This window comes from Scyliorhinus canicula, chromosome 1 (genome assembly GCF_902713615.1).
Source record: "Scyliorhinus canicula chromosome 1, sScyCan1.1, whole genome shotgun sequence".
Classification (NCBI taxonomy): Eukaryota; Metazoa; Chordata; class Chondrichthyes; order Carcharhiniformes; family Scyliorhinidae; genus Scyliorhinus; species Scyliorhinus canicula.
The window spans coordinates 200,853,820-200,874,914 of record NC_052146.1 but is presented as its reverse complement, the minus strand read 5'-3'; the positions used below and the strand labels follow the sequence as shown (position 1 = coordinate 200,874,914).

Genomic DNA, 21,095 nt, shown 5'->3' with positions numbered 1-21,095 from the left:
ATTATCAAATCTTTCACCCTGTTACTCTCAGGGGCATCAATAATTAGAATTTTCCATTGGTGAGCAACATTCAGGTGATAAGGGATTCATTTTTGCTTTAAAATTCAAGTCTTGTTTTTTCCTTTTGGAAAACAAACTCATTAGAATCAGGAAAGGCACCCAGACCCTCTCTGCCAGCTTAATATGCTTTCTGAAGTTTCCAGATAAAACAATCCCTTCAATAGGCTTGTTATCAGCATAGCCTCTCATTCTCTCTCTCACGCACAGAAGCCCATTGTTTTATTTAAACGACATGCAGGGTGTTATATTACTAAATTGTAATATAAATATTACTCCTTTGTCTTGCTGAGTTGTCTTGAATTCTGATGAGAAATAGTTGAAGTCTTCCAAATGATGACAAAATGTTTATTGAGTAATATATAATAAATTAGTGAGTTCTTTCACTTCACTACTAAACTAGTCAAGCAAGTAAGTTTATATTAAATTAACAATTATAATATACTACACTCTGATCTGATCACGACTTCACTCTAGCTCCTCTCTACCCGCGCTAACTCACACACACCAAGAAAGAGTGGGAAACTCCTTTTTATAGGTTCTGTTAGTGTTGCCATCAAGTGATCATTTGTCAGTACTTACTTTACATTAACTGAACATGTATTAACACATACAGAGGTCACTACACAGGGTGGCCCAGTAGTTACCACTGCTGGCTCGCAGCACCAGGGACCTGGGTTCAATTCCAGCCTTGGGTCACTGTTTGGGTCATTCTCCCCGTGTCTGCGTGGGTTTCCTCCAGATGCTCCGGTTTCCTCCCACAGTCCAAAGATGTGCGGTTGGGTGGATTGGCCGTGCTATATTGCCCTTTATTGTCCAACGATGTGCAGGTTAGAAGAGGTTATTTGAATATGGGAATGGGAGGGGGTGCTATTTCAGAGTGTTGGTGCAGGCTCGATTGACCGACTGGACTCCTTCTGAACTGTAGGAGTTCTATGATTCTAACACCAACAGAATGTTTACCTACATAATGTTTTATAATTCATACTCTGGCTTTACTTCAGAGTAGTTTGGAAAGCAACTGAGGAGAAAATTCAGAAAGAAACTCTTCGGCAGTTCGACTGGATAAATGGTGCTAATGTATCCTGGGAAAGAGTGCCATGGTGGTGCAGTGGTTAGCACTGTTGCTTCAATGCGCTGAGGACCCTGGTTCGATCCTGGCCCCGGGTCACTGTGTGGAGTCTGCGCATTCTGCCATGTCTGAGTGGATCGTACCGCCACAACCCAAAGATGTGCATGGTAGGTGGATTGGCCATGCTAATTTGCCCATTAATTGGGAAAAAAAGAATTGGCCACTTATTTTAAAAATGTATCCTGGGAAACTAGGTACCAGGTATGCTTTTGCAGACGTCATTTTCAGTGACTTCAAGCGAGAGGATCAGGACAAAAGTTCAACATGTGTTATAATGGACAAATCCTATGAACAACATTGGAACGCATATGAGAGTTCCATCTCAAGAAAATGTGATGGTTAATTTAATATGGGACTTTCGATAGGAAATCTGTCAAAACAGTTTTCAATGTGGCCCCAGATGACATGAAAATTGAAATAAAAGCAGAATACTGCATTTGCTGGGAATCTGAAATAAAAGCTGAAAACACTGCAACAGAGTTCATGTTGCAGGTTGATGATCTTTCATCAGAGTCCGTATATCTACACATTGAGATCCTACTGCTCCTCGCTTTTCATTTGGAATCATACTATTCAGGCCTTTTAAAATCTCATTCCAAATTACAAAACACATTACTTCACATTTTTCTCATTGAGCAGCATTTGTCTCCGAAATCACAAGCCTTTCCAACCCTCATCACAATTTACCATCAATATTTCCCAAATTGGTATCATCAATAAATATTAATGCCTTAATGCATAAATCCAGATTGTTTCTGCATTTGTATCACAACTAGCAGTCCTTCAACATAACCCCCTGTGCTCAGATCCAACCTTATCGACGATGAGTATCTCTGAGGTGACCCCATGCCAGCATCAAGGGGATCTGGGCCGTGAGATGAGGTGTTTTGAAAGGTTGAGTGAGGGTCACAAGGCCCAGGCATCGGAGATTGTGGGGGACAGTGCTGGGGGGCGGGGGTGGGGGGGAACAGGAAGGTCAAGATAATTGGGGGTGAAAGACCAGAGAGGTCAGGGCACAAAGGCTGAAAGGTGGAGCGAGGAGAAGATAGGGATGCCAACACCCCAGGATTGGCCTGGAGTCTCCAGGAATTAAAGGTCAATCTCCCGGATACCGCTGTGTGCGACCCTGGAGAGAAATCATCGGGACATTAAAAAAGATAGCTTTTTTTGTAATTTCCTTTACCGAATATAAAAGTATTGAAAACGGGTGGATGGGGGGGGGGGGGGGGGGGGAAGGCTGACATTTAAACATCATCCAATTGGGTAATGGGTCTTTTTGCTTCCAACTGGGGCAGGAATTGAATATGTCACAAGGATGGATGTGTTGGCCAGCTAATGGCTGATTCGTGAGAACAAGTCATTCCATGAAACCTGCAGGAATACATTTGATCACAGGTTTATTTTTAGAAATATTTTTATTAAGGATTTTTTAGGTTATACAAAACAAAAGCAAATGTTAACATATATTGAAACAACAGAAAAGAAAAATAAATATATATATACATTAGTTGTCTTTTGTTATTTACATCTGTTGAGGCTTCTTGTTTTGCGTTCTCTAGTGGGTGCTCAATCCCAACCAGGTTCCCAACCTCCCTCTCCCCCTTTTCTTCTTGAACCACCTCCCCTTCTAATCATCTAGCATGCCCATTTCCCTCTTCAGCTCCTATATCTTGTTCCTATTTGCTTGGGGTAGCGCCATGTATTTTGTTGTTTGCTGAGCCTGATTGGGCTCCATGTTTCTTTGTTCCTTTCCCACCCCACCCCACCACCCCTTTCATTGACATTCATTATTGTGTTGTGACTTTCAGCTCCCTCTGGTCTACTGGCTGTTGGCTGCAAACAGGTCTTGGAACAACTGAGTGAATGGCTCCCACGTTTTGTGGACGCCTTCTTCTGACTCCCAGAGGGCGAATTTGATTTTCTCCACCTGGAGAATTTGCGACAGGTCAAACAGCCAGTCTGCAGCTTTGGGCGGCGCTGCTAATGCCAGCCAAGCAGGATTCTCAAGCAGGCAATTAGGGAGGGCCATTGGCCCTCCTCTACATGAAGACATCTGGTTGTTCTGACATGCCAAAGACTGCCACTCTCGGGCACGGCTCCACCCTCCTTCCCACCACCTTAAACATTGCCTCAAAGAAGGCTGTCCAGAACCCGATAAGTCTGGAACAAGACCAGAACATGTGGACTTGGTTGGCCGGGCCTCTTTGGCACTGTTCACATTTGCCCTCCACCTCCGGGAAGAACCCGCTCATTCAGGTTCTAGTTAAGTGTGCTCTGAGTACCACGTTCATTAGGCTTAACCTTGCGCAAGTGCGGATGGAGTTGACCCTAGGTAGTGCTTCACTCCAGAGTCCCCACCCTATTTCAAATCTTAAGTCCTCCTCCCATTTTCCTCTTGTCTCATGCAGTGGTATGTGTGCCGTTCCCAGTAGTCACTCATACAGTTTGCCGCAGTTCCCTTCCCTACGATGTCTGCATCCAGTAGATCCTCGAGCAGCGACTGTAACTGTGGTCATTGGTATGTCCTTGTTTCCCTACATAAGACGTTTGTGACCTGCATGTATCTGAGTTCATTCCCTCCTGTTAGCTGGAACTTTTTGGTTAGTTCCTCGAGTGTTTGTTAATCTGTTGCCCGTTTAGAAGTCCCTAAATGTCAGCATCCCACCATTCTGTCTCCACCTTTTGAAGGTGGTGTCCATTGTCATGGGGAAGAACCTGTGGTTATTGCAGATGGGGGCCTTAACGGACATTTTGGTTAGCCCGAAATGCTGTCGCAGTGTTGCTATTACCACTCGCCTTGTTGAGTGTTTGTTCTGTGGAGATTGGACGCTGCCATGTCCAGGGCCGGGAGGGAAGTCACCCTGCAGGAGCCCTCCTCCATTTGCACCCACTCAGCTTCTGGCTCTTTTATCCTCCCTTTTACCCTCTCCGCAGTTGCTTATAGTGGTAATACTGCAGGTTTGGGAGTGCGAGAGCCCCCCCCCCCATGATTCTCGTTCTCTGCAACACTTTTTTGGGGATCCTTGAGATTTCTCCCCCCCCAATCACCATCCCTCCCCACCTCTCCCACACACACAAACACACACACAAACACCATGATCATTTCTAATGAGTTGAAGAAGGCCTTGGGAATGTAGATCGGTATGCACCTGGACAGGAAGAGGAAACTGGGCAGTATACTCATCTTGATCCTCTGCACTCTGCCTGCCAGGGAGAGTGGGAGTGTGTCCCACCCCAGCAGGTTCTATTTTACTTTCTCCACCAGACTGGTCAGGTTTCATTTGTGGATCATGGCGATTTGGATCCCCAGGTAGTGTGGAATTTGTACCGTGCTTATTTAAATGGCAGTCCCTCCAGCTCTGCCCCTCCCCCTTGCAGTTTCACCAGGAAGATCTCACTTTTGCCCAGGTTGAGTTTGTAGCCCGAGAATACTCCAAACTCTCTCACGAGCGCCATGATTCCTTCCATGCTGCTTTGTGAATCCGAGATGCAGAGGAGCAGGTCATCTGCGTAGAGCGAGACTCTGTGTTCTCTGTCTCCTCTCTGGATCCCCTTCCAATTCTTTGCACCCGAAGCGTGATCGCTAGTGGTTCCATCAGAAGGGCGAACCGAAGCATTGACAACGGGCATCCCTGCCTAATGCCTCTGTGCAGTTGGAAGTAAATAGAGCTGGTGGTATTTGTCCGTGTACTCACTGTTGAACACGATACAGGAATTTCACCTAGGCGATTTGATTTGATTTATTATTGTCACGTGTATTAGTATACAGTGAAAAGTATTGTTTCTTGCATGCTGTACAAACAGTGCATACCATACATAGGGAAGGAAGGAGACTGCAGAATATAATGTCACAGTTATAGCAAGGTGTAGAGTAAATATCAACTTAATAAGATGTAGGTCCATTCAAAAGTCTGATGGCAGTAGGGAAGAAGCTGTTCTTGAATCGGTTGGTACGTGACCTCAAACTTTTGTACCTTTTTCCTGACGGAAGAAGGTGAAAGAGAGTATGTCCGGGGTGCGTGGCATCCTTAATTATGCTGGCTGCCTTTCTGAGGCAGCGGGAATTATAGATAGAGTCAATGGATGGGAGGCTGGCTTGCGTGATGGACTGGGCTACATTCATGACCTTTTGTAGTTTCCTGCGGTCTTGGGCAGAGCAGGCTCCATACCAACCTGTGATACAACCAGAAAGAATGCTTTCCATGGTGCATCTGTATAAGTCGGTGAGAGTCATAGCTGACATGCCAAATTTCCTTAGTCTTCTGAGAAAGTAGAGTCGTTGGTGGGCTTTCTTAACTATAGTGTCAGCATGGGGGGACCAGGCCAGGTTGTTGGTGATTTGTACACCTAAAAACCTGAAGCTCTCGACACTTTCTACTTCGTTCCCATTGATGTAGACAGGGGCATGTTCTCCACTGCGTTTCCTGAAGTCGATGACAATCTCCTTCATTTTGTTGACATTGAGGGAGAGATTATTGTCGTCGCACCAGTTCACCAGATTCTCTATCTCATTCCTGTACTCTGTCTCGTCATTGTTTGAAATCCGACCCACTACGATGGTGTCATCAGCAAATTTGAAAATCGAGTTGGAAGGGAATTTGGCCACACAGTCATAGGTGTATGAGGAGTATAGTAGGGGGCTAAGGACACAGCCTTGTGGGGCACCGGTGTTAAGGATGATCGTGGAGGAGATGTTGTGGCCTATCTTTCTTTTTTAATTTAGAGTACCCAATTATTTTTTCCAATTAAGGGGCAATTTAACGTGGCCAATCCACCTATCCTGCACATCTTTTGGGTTGTGGGGGTGAAACCCATGCAGACACGGGGAGAATGTGCAAACACCTCACGGACAGTGACCCAGAGCCGGGATGCGAACCCGGGTCCTCAGCGCCATAGGCAGCAATGCTAACCACTGTGCCACTGTGCTGCCCCCTTGTTGTCCATATTTACTGATTGTGGCCTGTGGGTTAGAAAGTTCAGGATCCAGTCGCAGAGGGAGGAGCTGAGGCCAAGGCTACGGAGTTTGGAGATGAGTTTCATAGGAATAATGGTGTTGAAGGCTGAGCTGTAGTCGATAAATAGGAGTCTGACATAGTTTTGTTTTGTTATCTAGGTGTTCCAGGGTAGAGTGCAGGGCCATGGAAATGGTGTCTGCTGTGGACCTGTTGCAGCGGTAGACGAACTGTAGTGGATCAAGGGATGAACCTTGCCCCAAGTTTGAACCGCTCCAGTACCTCTATAAGTTACTTCCATTCGACTCTGTCGAAGTACTTTTCTGCATACAGGAAGATGATCACTTCAGGTGTTCTCTCCCCAAATGAGGTAATGAACACGTTCAGCAGACGTCTGATGTTAGCTGTCTACTCTTGACCAAGCCCTGGTACCACCACTGGTACGCAGTCCTCCAGTCTCCTGGCTAGCGTCTTGGCCTGCATTTTTACATCCACGTTTAGCAGCGAGGTGGGTCTGCAGGACCCACATTCTGTGGGTCTTTGTCTTTCTTGGGTATCAGCGAGATTGAGGCTTGTTCTGGTATAAGTGGCAGAGTGCCCCTCGCCAGCTAGTCTGTGAACATCTCCCGCAGGTGTGGGGCCAGTGCTGCCGCAAATGCTTTGCAAAGGTCCATGAAAAAATAAATTTTTGGGCAACACGGTGGCGCAGTGGTTAGCATTGCTGCCTCACGGCGCCGAGGTCCCAGGTTCGATCCCGGCTCTGGGTCAGTGTCTATGTGGACTTTGCACATTCTCCCCGTGTTTGCTCCAGTTAAAACACTCCACTCCAGCCACTGGAGGCCACAAGGTGATAATTTGTCTTTATGAAATAAAAACAGTAATTTGTTTTACTGTTTTTATTTCATAAAGACAAATTATCACCTTGTGGCCTCCAGTGGCTGGAGTGGAGTGTTTTAACTGGAGCTTTTTAAAATCAAATTATATCTAATGGGAATTGAGACCAGGCCTCCAGTTCAATCAATTCAGTAAAGATCGTAAGACCGTGAGATGTACAAGCAGAAGTTGGCCAATCAGCCAATCAAGTTTACCCCACCATTCGATTAGATCATGACTGATCTGATATGACAATCCTCAACTCCACTTTCCTGCCTTATCCCCATAACGCTTGATTGCTCGCTGAATAAAACTTTACCAAGGATGGTGAAGTGAAAAAACTCTCTTAAAACAAACTTGAGGTAAAAGGAAAGAGAACAAGTACACGCTGAACATAGCGGTGCTAACATTACGTCCACCTCTACAGTTAGATTATTGCTAATAGGGAGGTCTTTATTAGAAAGTATGTGGACACCTTTGAACTCAATCATAGAATGGCACAGCACAGAAGGAGGCCATTCAGCCCATCACACCTGTGCAAGCTGTTTGAAGGAACTATCCAATACCTTTCCCTCTCCCCGTAGCCCACCTTCATGCATTTTTCTCTCCCTTTTGAAAGTTTTATTGAAACTGCTTCTTCCTAGGGTGGCATGGTGGTGCAGTGGTTAGCACTGCTTCCTCACAGCGCCACGGACCTGGGTTCGATCCCAGTCCATGTAGAGTTTGCACATTCTCCCCGTGTCTGCGTGGGTCTCACCTCACAACACAATGATGTACAGAGGAGGTGGATTGGCCTTATTGAATTGTCCCTTAATCAGAAAAAAATGAAAAAAGAAATTTACAAAACTGCTTCCTCTTGAATGGGATAGGGTTGCAATTAATTTCTCACCATACTTTTCAAAGGTTATATTATTTTGCTCCCAAGGCGATGAAGGGTGTTGAAAGAAAGTGAGATCGAACCAGGCCAGGTTACATGTACTTAAGATGGGATCTTGGTGATTTCTTTACTAGATTCTTGTGGTTTTAATGCTGAGGTTGTTGTTGTTCAAATACACATTTTATATCCTTCAGGTTTTAATGCTTAGTGATACATCATTGCCATGTGGTGCAGGGTCTGTATAAAGATGCACTTTCACAGACTTCAGTAGTGAACACAAAAACTATTTATTAATAAGAATTGTTCAGCAGCCACATGGCTGCAGCTAGCTCCCTGCTTGTGTCTAGACTAAGCATACTCCACATCCTGGGGCGCTACCCATTGTGAGTCCCAATTGGTCAACCAAGCCAGGTGACCCTTTTTGGTTGTGTTGCCCTTAAAGGGGAAATCACTACATCCTTTCCCCTTTAACTCCTTTGTAAATCCTCAATAATTAATTTACTCAGTCCCAAATTCTAATTTAGCATTATACACATGAGTTGGACAACTATAAATCAAACCTTTGAGGGTTTTTTCTGCTACTCGTAGAATGATGTAGTCCTATAGTCTGAGATGCTTCCACAGGATCGACATTAATAGGAACTGCAATAACGGTGCCCGATTTGGCACAGGTCGTTCATTACTACTTGCTTCTACATAGGCACAAGTTCTATCTTTATCAGGTTGTTCAGGTACTTTGGTGCTTATGGGTTTTAAAACATTTCTTGATGGCAACATTGATTGCTGGAGCATCTCTCTACTCCTCAAGTGGCCCATGTGCTTACAAACAATCCATATATCCATGACGACTTGGTAAGACAGGAAGCCGGTATCAAAGACAATAATTCCACGATTTAACTTCATCCACAACAGAAGTTTCATATTATGTACTTAACATGGGGTTTTATTGTTGCAATAGTGATGGGTCATTGTTAAGTTGTTGCGACTTGTGTGTTTGAACATTAACACTTTTATTGGTAGGCCTTAACTATCTCCAGTTCACATTTTTTTTTTAAATTACTTTTTCTGAGTTACAAAGCCAGGGCTCAGAGTGTAGACAGGGGCAAACCACTAAACCAGCTCCTTGCCTACTCCAAAAACCAATTCAAATTGAATCCAATTCATGATCCCCACAAGAGAGACATACCAGATCTGAGCCAAAAGGATGAGCAGATACTACACTTGATCTTAGCCAAAAGGCCGAGAAGGGATACAGTTCACAAATATGGTCTTGCTTGGAGTTGTTCCTTACTGATTCCTGTCTTAGACTGTTCTCTGACAATGTGACTACATACATCATTCTATGGGCAGTGCCACTCTCCAGTCCCATGAACATCCTTGCTCTGCCGAGCACATTACATTATAATGCATGCAGGCACATATCATCACAATACAACAAAATTTCATGTCTTGATAGTTCATCTTGGCTACACTAAATTTATATTTTAAAAATTAAATTAAATTAAATTCTCCTTCTTATTAACTTCATTTTGTAATTTTTTACAAAGCCATTTCATTGTGTGGTTTTAATGTTTCTCTGGAGCTTTAATTCTTTTTGCTGATTCTTCTTTTTGTTCAATAGTTCATAATTCCCTTTTTTTTTAAATTTAGAGTGCCCAATTCATTTTTTCCAATTAAGGGGCAATTTAGCGTGGCCAATCCACCTACCCTGCACATCTTTGGGTTGTGAAGGTGAAACCCACGCAAACACGGGGAGAATGTGCAAACTCCACACGGAGAGTGAACCAGAGCCGGGATCTGATAGGAGGGAAATAGATAGCAAAGAAGGTGGACAGGGCAAAACAGATGAAGGGAAATCCTGTCGGACAGAAGAGCAGCACTTCTTCAGGGTAGACATTCCTGGAAGAGTTGTGCCAGTGAATTGAATGCTAAGATCAAAGCAAATGACTGCTGGTGCTGGAATCTGACACAAAAACAGAAAATGCTGGTAAATCTCAGCAGGTCTGCCAGCATCTGTAGAAAGAGAACAGAGCTGACATTTCGAATCTAGGTGACTCTTTGGCAAAGCTAGAGAGAACTGGAAATAGAATGAGATTTTTAGTTTTGTAGAGGCAGGGGGATATGTTGAGTTGGGATATGTTGCATTTCTCCAATCATCTTGTAATCTGTCCCTTATCCAGTGATGTCCACTAAAAGCATCAACACACTGTTCCTCAGCACCATGCTGATACCTGACATAATGAGACCTGCGCTGTATATGGGAACCCAGAATATATGCTTGGTGGGTTCCGCTGTGAGATGGTCAGGGTACAAGGACTTGCACTTATTATTCATGGATGTAGGTGTCATTGGCTGGGCCAGCATGAATTGCCCTCAAACTGAGCAGTGTGCTTGGTTATTTCAGAGGGCAGTTAAGAGTTACCTCTGGAATCACTTGCAAGGACAGCAGAATCGACAGTGGTTTCACTTTTTAGTGGTTCCAGCTTTTTATTGAATTCACAATTGCACTGTATGCAGATCGTTCAATGGAGAGAAGGACGTGGCTGCCTCCACCTGCACCTCCTGACGTTAAGGGGCAGGTGGGCCATGACCAGGTCCTTTGAGGTGGTATGGCATTGACAGCACAGTTGATTCCAGTCCTTATTTCAAGTACCTAATACAGGGTTTTTCAAAGGGCAGGTCATGACCCATGGGTGGGTCATGGGAGGTTGGCAGGAGAGCCATGGCGCAATCAGTCGCGGCGTTCCTGTGGTGGTCCCGATCACAGGGGAAGTGCCACTACCAGTATGTATTTTTGAGAATAGCAGCTGGTGCTGCCTTTTGACTGAGCAGGAAACAAGGCTGTGTGCAGTCTTCCAGCCATAAGCTTCAACAGTGAGCAGGTCATGTGCCATGTGGCGTCAAGTGGCCGCCATTTCCATGCTTTTGGCGCCATATTATGGAAGAGAGCTTCTTCCATTTTCTAGCTGCTGGCAAGCAAGGAAAGAGGACTGTGAAGATGAATAATTTTCTTACAAGTAAGAGACAGCCAGAGACACAAATAGGCAATGTGCCTTCTGGACAGAATCTCACAACTGAATCTGCAGGAGAGAGCTGCTAAGGAGAGTCCAGGGCAGGAAAGAGCAGTGCTAGTGTTAGCTCTGTGCAGAGTTCCAGTGCCTCTGATTAATAGCCTATAAAGAATAAACTTAACTCAGGAACAAAGCAGTATAAATATGATTTCTTGAGGTGTAGTTTTGTTAATTGTGTCAATGGAAGGAAGGATGCAAAGCCCATGTATGTTACATGCAGGGAAGTACTGGCAAATGAGAGAAGAAGTTTCATATTTTGAAAGAGAAATGGAGTGTGGTAAATTCCTTTGAGTGTGAGACCCCAGAGTCAGTTATTAACTTATAACTGACTCCACATGAAAAGACTACGCTGATGAAGCTGACCTGTGATAGCACATTAAAAACAAGCCAAGTGCCGATCAGGCTCTCAGCATTCTGGAATAGCATCTCCCAGAAGTATCAAGTGCTGAATAAAGCAAGCTTTTGTTGCTATTGCCCTACACAATGATCTACATGCCCGAGGTTGGATTTTCCGTTCTCACAAAGATGAAGATGGCACAAAGGAACTGGCTGAAGTCTGCAACTGATATGTGCATTGCCCTCTCCTCCTGTGAACCTGATTGGAGTGAGATTGTGAGAATCAAGCAGACTCCTCTTTTGCATTAAGGTAAACAAACGTGACATGGGTCGCAAAAGTCGGCTGGCGTGGGTCACGAAAGTTGGCCGGCATCAGTCATGAAGGTCAGCTAGTGTGGGTAACAAAGGTCAGGTGACGTGGGTCACGAAGGTCAGCTAGCGTGGGTCATGAAGGTCAATCAGTATGGGTGACAAATATCAGCCAGCATGGGTCATGAAGGTCAGCCAGTGTGGGTCACGAAGATCAGCCAGCATTGGTCACGAAGGTCAGCTGGTCTGGGTCATGAAGGTCAGCCGGTGTGGGTCATGAAGGTCAGCTGGTGTGGGTCATGAATGTCAGCTGGTGTGGGTCAGGAAGGTCAGCCGGTGTGGGTCACGAAGGTCAGCCAGTGTGGGTCATGAAGGTCAGCCAGCATGGGTCATAAAGGTCAGCCAGTGTGGATCATGAAGGTCAGCCAGTGTGGGTCATGAAGGTCAGCTGGTGTGGGTCACGAAGGTCAGCCAGTGTGGGTCATGAAGGTCAGCTGGTGTGGGTCACAAAGGTCAGCCGGTGAGGGTCACGAAGGTCAGCCGGTGTGGGTCACAAAGGTCAGCCGATTGGCAAAAGTGGGTTCCGCGAGAAAAAAAATTGAAATTCACTGCTCCTAAACACTTTCAAAAACTGAGCACTCTAGATAATCACCTTCCTCCTCCAGTTGTAACATTCCTCCACCACTGTCCACATATTCAGCACAGTATCGTGTTCACAGTCAGGGAGAAGGTGGGAACTGAAAGGTATGTTTAGTAGGTTGTTTTCTAAACCCACTCAAGATCCTTTGTTGTAAAAATAAGGGCACAGAGTTCACAATTACAACGAAGTTAGTTAAACCTTTGCAAATCCGTTTTCAATAAAGACAGAAAATGCTGGATAAATTCAGCAGGTCAGGCAGCATCTGTGGAGAGAGAAACAGTGAATGTTTCGAGTCCAATACGACTTTTCCTCAGAGAGCGAGTCCAGCAGCCAGAGGCATGGATCTGAGATCATTGACAGGAGAATCTGCAGCACCTGCAGTGATCTGAGATGGACGGTGAAAGCCGATTCAAATACAATTTCCAAAAGTGATTTGACAATATACATATTTTAAAAATAATGATTTGCAGAGCTCCCTGTAAAGAGTAGATAACTGAAACTAATTGTAATACTCTTTCCAAATGCTGGCACATTGGCCCAATCGTTCCCCCCTATGATTCCATGGCTGGAGGCGGGGAAGACTTAATTTCCACTACACTGAAGGTAATTTGGAAAGTTGATTAATACTCCATATATCATCAAAGCTTCCCCAGGTGTTCCCGTTCTGGTCCCAGTCACGATATTTGTTGCAAAAGATGTCGCAATTCATTCCATAAGGAATTTTGCTGCGATTTTTCTTAACTGGAAGACGAAAATGCGGGCAGTTCAGTTCCTCTCTTTCATATGCACGCAAACAGTTCGGCCAACTATTTTCATTAGTTAAGCTCTGTATTTTTATCCTTATTCCCCCACCCACACACACATGCACACACACACATATACACACACACACATGCACATACACGAATACACACAATTCCAGTCCCTTGCAAGTATTCCAAAAATTGGCGATTTGATTTTAGCGCTGGGAGTCGGATTCTCCTTGAATAGGCTGGTCAGAGTGGTCGAATAAGCAGGGGCCGACCATCAGGGGGAGCCCTTGACCAGCTTTAGCGCTGTTTATTTTTTGCTATGATGATGGATATCGTAGACAGTTCAAGCACCAGAGCTCAAACTAACACCATTAGCTTCGCGGTCCGTTGAGGGCATTTTTACATCCAGCGGAGTTTTTTTCTCTCCCCTGTTTTGTTTTTGCTGATGTGATTGCACAGATCGAATTGTTTCCATATTAATTAGAACAGTCGTTGGCCTTATTGGGCATTAAGAGAGAATCGACAGAGGGGCAGGCACGTTTTTTTTGTCGTTGCCGTTTTTTTGCATGAAGGGTCCAGGACGGTGAGCAACGAGGCCAACAAACTTGAGTAACACCCCCTGCAGACTGTAAATACAAACAAGGGTAGCAGCTTCAGAGTTGTGACTAGACGATGTACCTTGCAATCAACATTCGACTGATGTAGTATCTGCTGCTGTAGCAACAACCCCCACGCTCGTTAAAAAAGGGCGTTTATAAACATTGTGAGTTAATAGCCAGGGAAGACACGTATCGTCAACCTTGTTTAGATCCGTGGGTCCATCTGTTAGCGGTGCTCAGGTGTCAAGAGCTCATATCCTCCCAAGCCCGCCCTTAAATCCAAGTGCCACATTGCAGAGGAACTGCACAGGCGCACCCCAAAAACATTGATGCTCTTTCAGAAGTATTTTGAACAACAACTTAGATTGTCAAGGATCAAACACAATGCTTTGATTGAAATAGATGCCATTATTCCCACCCCCGTTTACTAATGTATTCGGGTCTCGAAAGGACTTTATGTATGTTTAGTTTATTTTGTAACAGTTACGCCTGGCTGCCAATGGGTTTGAGGGGACACATTGGGCAGGACTCTGGCACCAGGTGGGGGTGAAGGTAGGTGCTGTGAGTGGGAAGGTATTAAAGCCAACTATTGGCAGAGATGTTGCAGCAAACCGTCTCGCACCACCTGACTCGGTGCTCAATCGTTTCAGCCTCGTGTGTGTCAGGATTAAAAGATATCTTGAGGCTGCTTTTCTTTGTCAGATGCCCTGCATCCCGAGCTGTTCCGATTTTAAACAGTTGCGAAGGAAAAGCCTCAACCTCACTTTAAAGCAAACCCTCGCACTTGAACACCATCACCCCAAACTCTCTCCTCTCTCTCTCGACTAGCAAAGTACAAACTGCAGTCTGCAGCATATCTAACTGCAGCCTGCAGCATAACTCTGGAGTTGTCCGCAGGATTTCGCACTCTGCAGGTCTGGCACAGGGGTCCCTAGACACTACCCAGCTTTTTATGTATTGTAGGGGTTGAATGACTATTGCGAGTTAAAACGGTTCACTGCCCACCCCTCCAAAAAAATTGTGGACTATTTCTGAGACGGCCAACACAACGGGTGCTATTTCGTTCATTCATTTCTGTGTAAACCGCATAGTGGGTTCAGAAATCCCTAAGAGCCTCCGCTTTGGGTGCCCTGACCAAAGTGAATTTTAAACTGGTGCTTTGGAAATCGTCGTTGCACTAAACTCCAGTTAACAGATGCTTTATAGGGTTGTTGATAAACACATGCACGTGGCACTGATTTAATATACCAACTCTACCTGGGTATAGTATAGCAACTGAATAGTACTTTGAACAATTGAATGGGGCAATATTTGTGTGTCTGTTTGTGTGTGAGTTTGTGTCGAGTTTGCGTGTGTGTCTCCATGTGTCTAGTCCCAGTATGTGCGCCTAGTTTATATGTGTGGTTATGTCTCGTTTGCCAGTGTCAGTGTGTCTGTGTGAAGTGCGTATGTGTGTGTCTAGTTTGTGTGTAGGTGTAAATGTATGTGTTTAATTTGTATGTGTCTGTATGTGCCTAGTTTGTACGTATGTCTACTGCGTGTAGGTGTGCCTGAATGTGCCTAGTTTGTGTGTATGTCTAGTTTGTGTGTGTAGATGTGTCGTAGGTGTATGTTTAGTTTGTATGTGTAGGTGTGCCTGAATGTGTCTAGTTTGTGCGTATGTCTAGTTTGTGTATGTAGGTGTGTCTGTATGTGCCCAGTTTGTGTGTATGTCCAGTTTGTGTGTAGGTGTGTCTGTACGTGTCTAGCTTGTGTGTATGTCCAGTTTGTGCATGTACACGTCTGTATGTGGCTCATTTATGTGTATCTCTAGTTTGTGTGTGTGGATGCGTCAGTATGTGCCTAGTTTGTGTGTATGTCTAGTTTGTGTGTGTAGGCATGTATGCATGTGTCTAGTCTGTGTGCATGACCAATTTGTGTGTGTAGGTATATATGTATGTCTGTGTCTAGTGTGTATAGGTATGTCTGTACATGTCTAGTTTGTGTGTATGTCTATTTTTTGTGTGTTGGGGTGTTGGTATGTGCCTGGTTTATGTGGGTGCTTTAGTCTATGTATATGTGTCAGATTTGTGTATAGGTGTGCCTGCAAGTGTCCAGTTTGTGTGTAGGCGTGTCTGCATGTGTCTAGTCTGTGTGTAGTGTGTGTCTAGTTTGTGTACATAGGTGTGTCTTTATGTGTCTGGTTTGTGTGTGGGTGTGTCTGTATGTGTCTAGCTTGTGTGTGTAGATGTGTCTGTATGTGTCTGTGTTGCGTATGCAGGTGAATCTGCATGTGTCTAGTTTGTGTGTAGGTGTGTCTGTATGTATCTAGTTTGTGTGTAGGCGTGCATATGTGTCTAGTTTGTATGTGTAGATGTGTCTGCATGTGTCTAGCTTCAGGGTGGGTGTGTCTGTATGTGTCTAGTTTGTGTGTGTGTAGGTGTGTCTGCATGTGTCTAGCTTGTATTTTGTGTCTGGCTTGTGCGTGTAGGTGTGTCTGCATGTGTTTGGTTTGTGTGTTGGTGTCTGTATCTGGTTTAGGTGTAGGTGTATCTGTATGCATCTAGTTTGTGTTTGGTGTGACTCTATGTGTCTAGTTTGTGTGTTGTGTGTGTCTGGTCTGTGTGTGTAAGTGTATCTGTATGTCTCTAGTTTGTCTGTAGGTGTGTCTGGTTTGCGTGTTTAGTTTATGTGTAGGTGTGTCTGCATGTCTCTAGCTTGTCTGGTTTGTGTGTCTTGTCTGTGTGTGTGCTTTATGTGTAGGTGTGTCTACATGTGTCTGGTTTGTATGTGTAGGTTATGTGTCGGTGTGTCTATATGCGTCTAGTTTGTGTGTAGGTGTGTCTGGTTTATGTATCTAGTTTGTCTGTAGGTGTGTTTAACACCCCAAGCAACGTGTGTTCCTCGCCCTTTAACTCAATAACAGAATTATCTCCCATGGGCAATATTAAATCACGGATCTTTCTGAATTTCTCGAAGGATTTCAATATGTGCATCCTCCCATTGCGGCACAGTACTCAGAACGTTGTCCATGATAGTGAAAAGTTTGATACCGCCAACCCCCCCCCCCCCCCCTGCTCAACACACACACACAAAATGAACTAAGCCAGTCGTGGAGTGAAGCGTTCATGATTGCGGTGAACATTAATTTTCGATCGACTTTCCTCGGGTTTAAAAAAAAATGTCTCTAGTTTTACAAACATAGCGGGATGAAGCCGCTTTAGATTCCCGTCGTGGTCTGGACTAGCCCCCCACCTGTCACTGGGCTTGGTAAGACTGGCCAGGTTGAGAGCCTTTAGGCTGTGGATGAAGCCAGCCAACTGACCAAGCACCTCGTGTTTGCAAATCCGCCACAACCCACCGTTCAGGTTTCAGTTCTAGCGGCGGTACATGGATAAGCAAACAGTTCAGGGGTGTGGGGGGGGGGGGGGGGGGGTGATTAAACATGAAAACTCCCGTTAAAAAAACACAATTCTTAAAGAACAAAATAACCATATCATTCAAGCCATGTTGCAGCACGGTCAATTATAATGGGCCCAGTTTTATTTCATATTCACCAAAATAAATTATTCTTGAAGAAATAAGTTACACGTAACCGCCCCCAGCACACCCCCCCCCCCCCCCCGCCTCCACAGCCACCGCAGGTATTAATGGACCAAAATCAGATTAAGGTTTAATGAATCTATTCAAAGGTTCCCTTGTGAAGCTCGGTGGCAGGTGTACAATAGAGAGGGACAGAGCCGAATGCTCTCACGCCTAGGTGTAAAATGATTATTCAAATGGGGCAGCGAGGAAATTGGGGATTGGCGGTTGCTGTTGTGCGCACATTGCTATATCACCGTCCACCTCCAGCCACCCACGTCATTTGAATCCACTGTCATCAGCGGGTCGCTTCTAGCGGCAGTTTACAGCCTAGCCGGCAAAAAAACAGCACTCTCCAAATAAGCTATTCCGCAATCCGACACGGGGGAGATCCATCGCCCACAATCTTGTATAAGCAGGAACTTTTTTTCTCTCTCTCTCTCCCTCTCCCGAGCCCTATAATGCACTCTGCCTCAAGCATGCTGGGCACAGTGAAAATGGAAGGACATGAACATACAGACTGGAGCTCCTACTATGGAGAGTCCGAGGTAGGTTTCGGCTTTTTTTTTATAAAAAAAAAGCAGCAATCCTCTTTATGTACAAGATAATATTAGCCTTAAGATAATATTAACTTTGTGATCAAATATTGACTTGTGGCGCCTTCAATTCCTCCACGGTTTGCACCGTAACAGTATTTAAACAATCTACTATTTGTCTAAAATAAAGTTTCTGTTGTACATTTAAATACTTCGAAAGCGCTGGAGACATAACTTATTTAACTCCTTTTTTTTGAGGCCGGTGATTGAATTCAATGTTATTTACGGAAAGTCAGATGTTGAGTTTTGATTTGACTCTGCCCGGATTTATTGAAAGTTTATGAACAGCTCTCACTTTTGTTAATCCATCCAAATCTACTTTGTGGTCTTGTTTTAGTTCAACGTCTCCCTCGTTGCTAATGTATATTTATATAAATATAAATATTTCTTATTGCGGAGTTCGTTCATTTCCAAGCAGGATTTATCGACCAACGCAGCAAAACAGTTAAAGCAACCGGACCTAATCATTCACTGCCTAGTGGATGTTTTTTTTTTAAATTAGGTTATTGAAACAAAAAAAATCATGAAGCTTTTTTTGCGAACAAGGAACAAACAAACCCAAGAAAAGTTGAACTTTGTTCATTGCAACCGATGGCAATTGATGCAGTATTATAGTCAGTGAAATGTTGGGGACATTAACCCGGTTAGTTAACGCGGTAGCAGTTTCTCAGTAATGACCCAATTATTTTATTTTTTATTTTTTATTTCGTTCCTAGGGTTACCCCACCGTGAGCAATATGAATCCGGGGATTGGAATGAACGGCATGAATACCTACATGACCATGTCTGCCATGGGTACCACGGCCAACATGACAGCGGGATCCATGAACATGTCTTACGTGGGCACTGGTATGAACCCCGCCATGACTGGCATGTCTCCCGGAGCGGGGTCAATGAATGGCATGGGAGCCGGCATGACGGCCATGGGCAATGCCCTCAGCCCCAGCATGAGCCCGATGAGCGCCCAGGCCACTTCCATGAACGCCCTGACCTCCTACAGCAATATGAGCATGAGCCCAATGTACGGGCAGTCCAACCTCAACCGCTCAAGGGACCCCAAGACTTACCGGCGCAGTTACACTCACGCCAAGCCGCCTTACTCCTACATCTCGCTCATTACCATGGCTATCCAGCAATCTCCCAGCAAAATGCTCACCCTGAGTGAGATCTACCAGTGGATCATGGACCTCTTCCCTTTCTACCGGCAGAACCAGCAACGGTGGCAGAACTCCATCCGCCACTCCCTGTCCTTCAACGACTGTTTCCTCAAGGTGCCCCGGTCGCCAGACAAGCCGGGCAAAGGCTCCTTCTGGACCTTACACCCAGACTCGGGCAACATGTTCGAGAACGGCTGCTACCTGCGGCGGCAGAAGCGCTTCAAGTGCGAGAAGAAGCAGGCCCTGAAGAACTCGCAGGAGCCCGGCCGGAAAGCGGCCGGCGGAGACACCGGCTCCACGGGCAGCGGCAGCAGCTCGGAGGGCAGCGCCGGCAACGAGTCCCCCCACTCCAGCGGCTCCCCGGGCAGCGGGCAGAAGAGGGCCCTGCTGGATATGAAGCCGAGCTCGGCCCTGAGCCCCGAGCACAGCCACCCCAACAACGCGGTGTCCCAGGCCCAGCAACACTTGATGCATCAACACCACTCGGTACTGTCCCACATCCCCACCGAGGCACATCTGAAACCAGAACACCACTACTCATTCAACCACCCCTTCTCAATCAACAACTTAATGTCCTCTGAACAGCAGCACCACAAAATGGACTTAAAAGCCTATGAACAGGTGATGCATTATTCTAACTATAGTTCCCCCATGTCCGCCAATCTGCCCATGAGTTCCAAAACCGTCTTAGATTCATCACCCCTCTCCAGCGACACGTCTTATTACCAAGGTGTGTATTCCAGACCTATTATGAACTCTTCTTAAAAAACAAAACTTTCCACCTACAAATGGACTCCGCCGGCTGTGTACATTTGTAACAATGATAATTAGAAGAGAGATGGGAGAAGGATGTGTGTGTGTGGAGGGGGGGGGGGGGGGGGGTGTGATCGTCGTTTTGTGCCCATGCCTCTGAAGATATTTTTGATGTTCTGAAACTGTTAGCTGTCCAGTTGTTTAGATATTCTGCTTTTCATTTGTGGCGGGGGATGGGGGGTCGTTTTGGACAAGATGGTCTGTATTGTGTTGAGGAAACGCAATTTTCAATGCTTTCCTTTGCATTTGCAAACTCTTCCTCCTCTCCCCCATCCAAGATATTCCTGTGTATAGTTGGAAATGCTCCCTTGTAGCTTCGCCAGAATGGACCAAAAAATATGAGCGTTTGTTCCGCTCCCCACAAGTAACAAAAACTCGAAGGCATGTTGCTACCATTTTAATGCACACACACACACAAATTCTACAAGTAAATTATAGTTTGTGTACGTTTTATTTATGACTTGTATTCTGTCTGTTCTGTTAGCGGACTACCCAATTTTCGGGATTTCTATGATACAGAAGTGTTTTAAGTGTTTGATGTTGACCAATTAACTCTGTCGGGTTTCCAATGGTTTCAGGCAACGCAATGTAGAGAAGGAAGCTGTCAGCTCCCACCAGCGAAAGGTTAATTGCTTAAAAAAAAAAGTTGCACTTTTGGTAATTCCTTTGAAATCCCGTCCCGAGCTCCTGGTAAAGCTGACAGCCCGGAGACCGCATATTCCCACTTGTTACATACAAACTCAGAAAGTGATTCTTTTTTTTAATTTATTGTTAAGCGGTAGATTCTAGGTGTGGAGAACTCCCATTTTATTTTATTTTATTTTTGGCTGTTGTTGTTGATGTTGTTTCCCGATGTAACAAACTTGAAATCGCTTTTTTCTTTCGGTTGAAATGTTAACATTTTATAAAGAGAAAATGTAATTAAACAAACACACACAAAAAAAAATAAACGAACATATTTTGATCCGGTTAAACGGCCTTTTTTTCTTCTTTAAGAGCTACACGTGCATTGTTCCTCCTGTCAGATTCTATGTTTATTAATCATTTGAAGCAATGTCGACGTTAGCTGCCTTTTGTTATTTAACACTGAGAAATGCGACGCTTACAGAACGCATTGTTCTTGCCCAAGTCCCAATGTTCGAATGTTTCTCAACTACCTTTTTCGTTCAAATAATATGAAAAAGAACCATCTGTCCAAATAGCTGTTTAATTCTCGGAGTGAAGGCTCCGATCTGTGTACTAACTGGACAAACCACCTCGAGAAAGAGAGCGCAGGGAAGTGTGGATTTAATGCGGCCTGTACTCCTGCACAGGTAAGCGTTTTGGGTGCCCCTGTTTCTGCTTGCTGATGGGGATTAGGGTACTTTCTG

The 21,095-nt window shown here is 45.0% G+C and overlaps 1 protein-coding gene and 1 non-coding gene across 4 annotated transcripts in view; one reads left to right on the top strand and one right to left on the bottom strand.

Annotated features, from left to right (window-relative positions):
- The window catches only part of foxa2 (forkhead box A2), a 57,960-nt gene extending 37,261 nt beyond the window's left edge, over nt 1-20,699 (top strand). Inside the window, exons 1-2 of one of the 3 annotated variants that reach the window (XM_038806078.1) lie at nt 17,281-17,707; nt 18,472-20,699. In XM_038806078.1, coding sequence (XP_038662006.1) covers nt 17,621-17,707; nt 18,472-19,677 — 1,293 coding nt within the window. In that variant the 5' untranslated portion in view covers nt 17,281-17,620 and the 3' untranslated portion in view covers nt 19,678-20,699. Of the gene's footprint in view, nt 1-17,280; nt 17,708-18,379; nt 18,399-18,471 lie in introns of those variants that run through there. The other 2 variants (XM_038806091.1, XM_038806084.1) reach the window with 2 other exon arrangements.
- On the bottom strand, nt 8,949-9,142 carry LOC119978854. Its single transcript, XR_005463583.1, has one exon. It is a non-coding gene; the product is annotated as a U2 spliceosomal RNA (small nuclear RNA).
- Nucleotides 20,700-21,095: the final 396 nt, after the last annotated feature.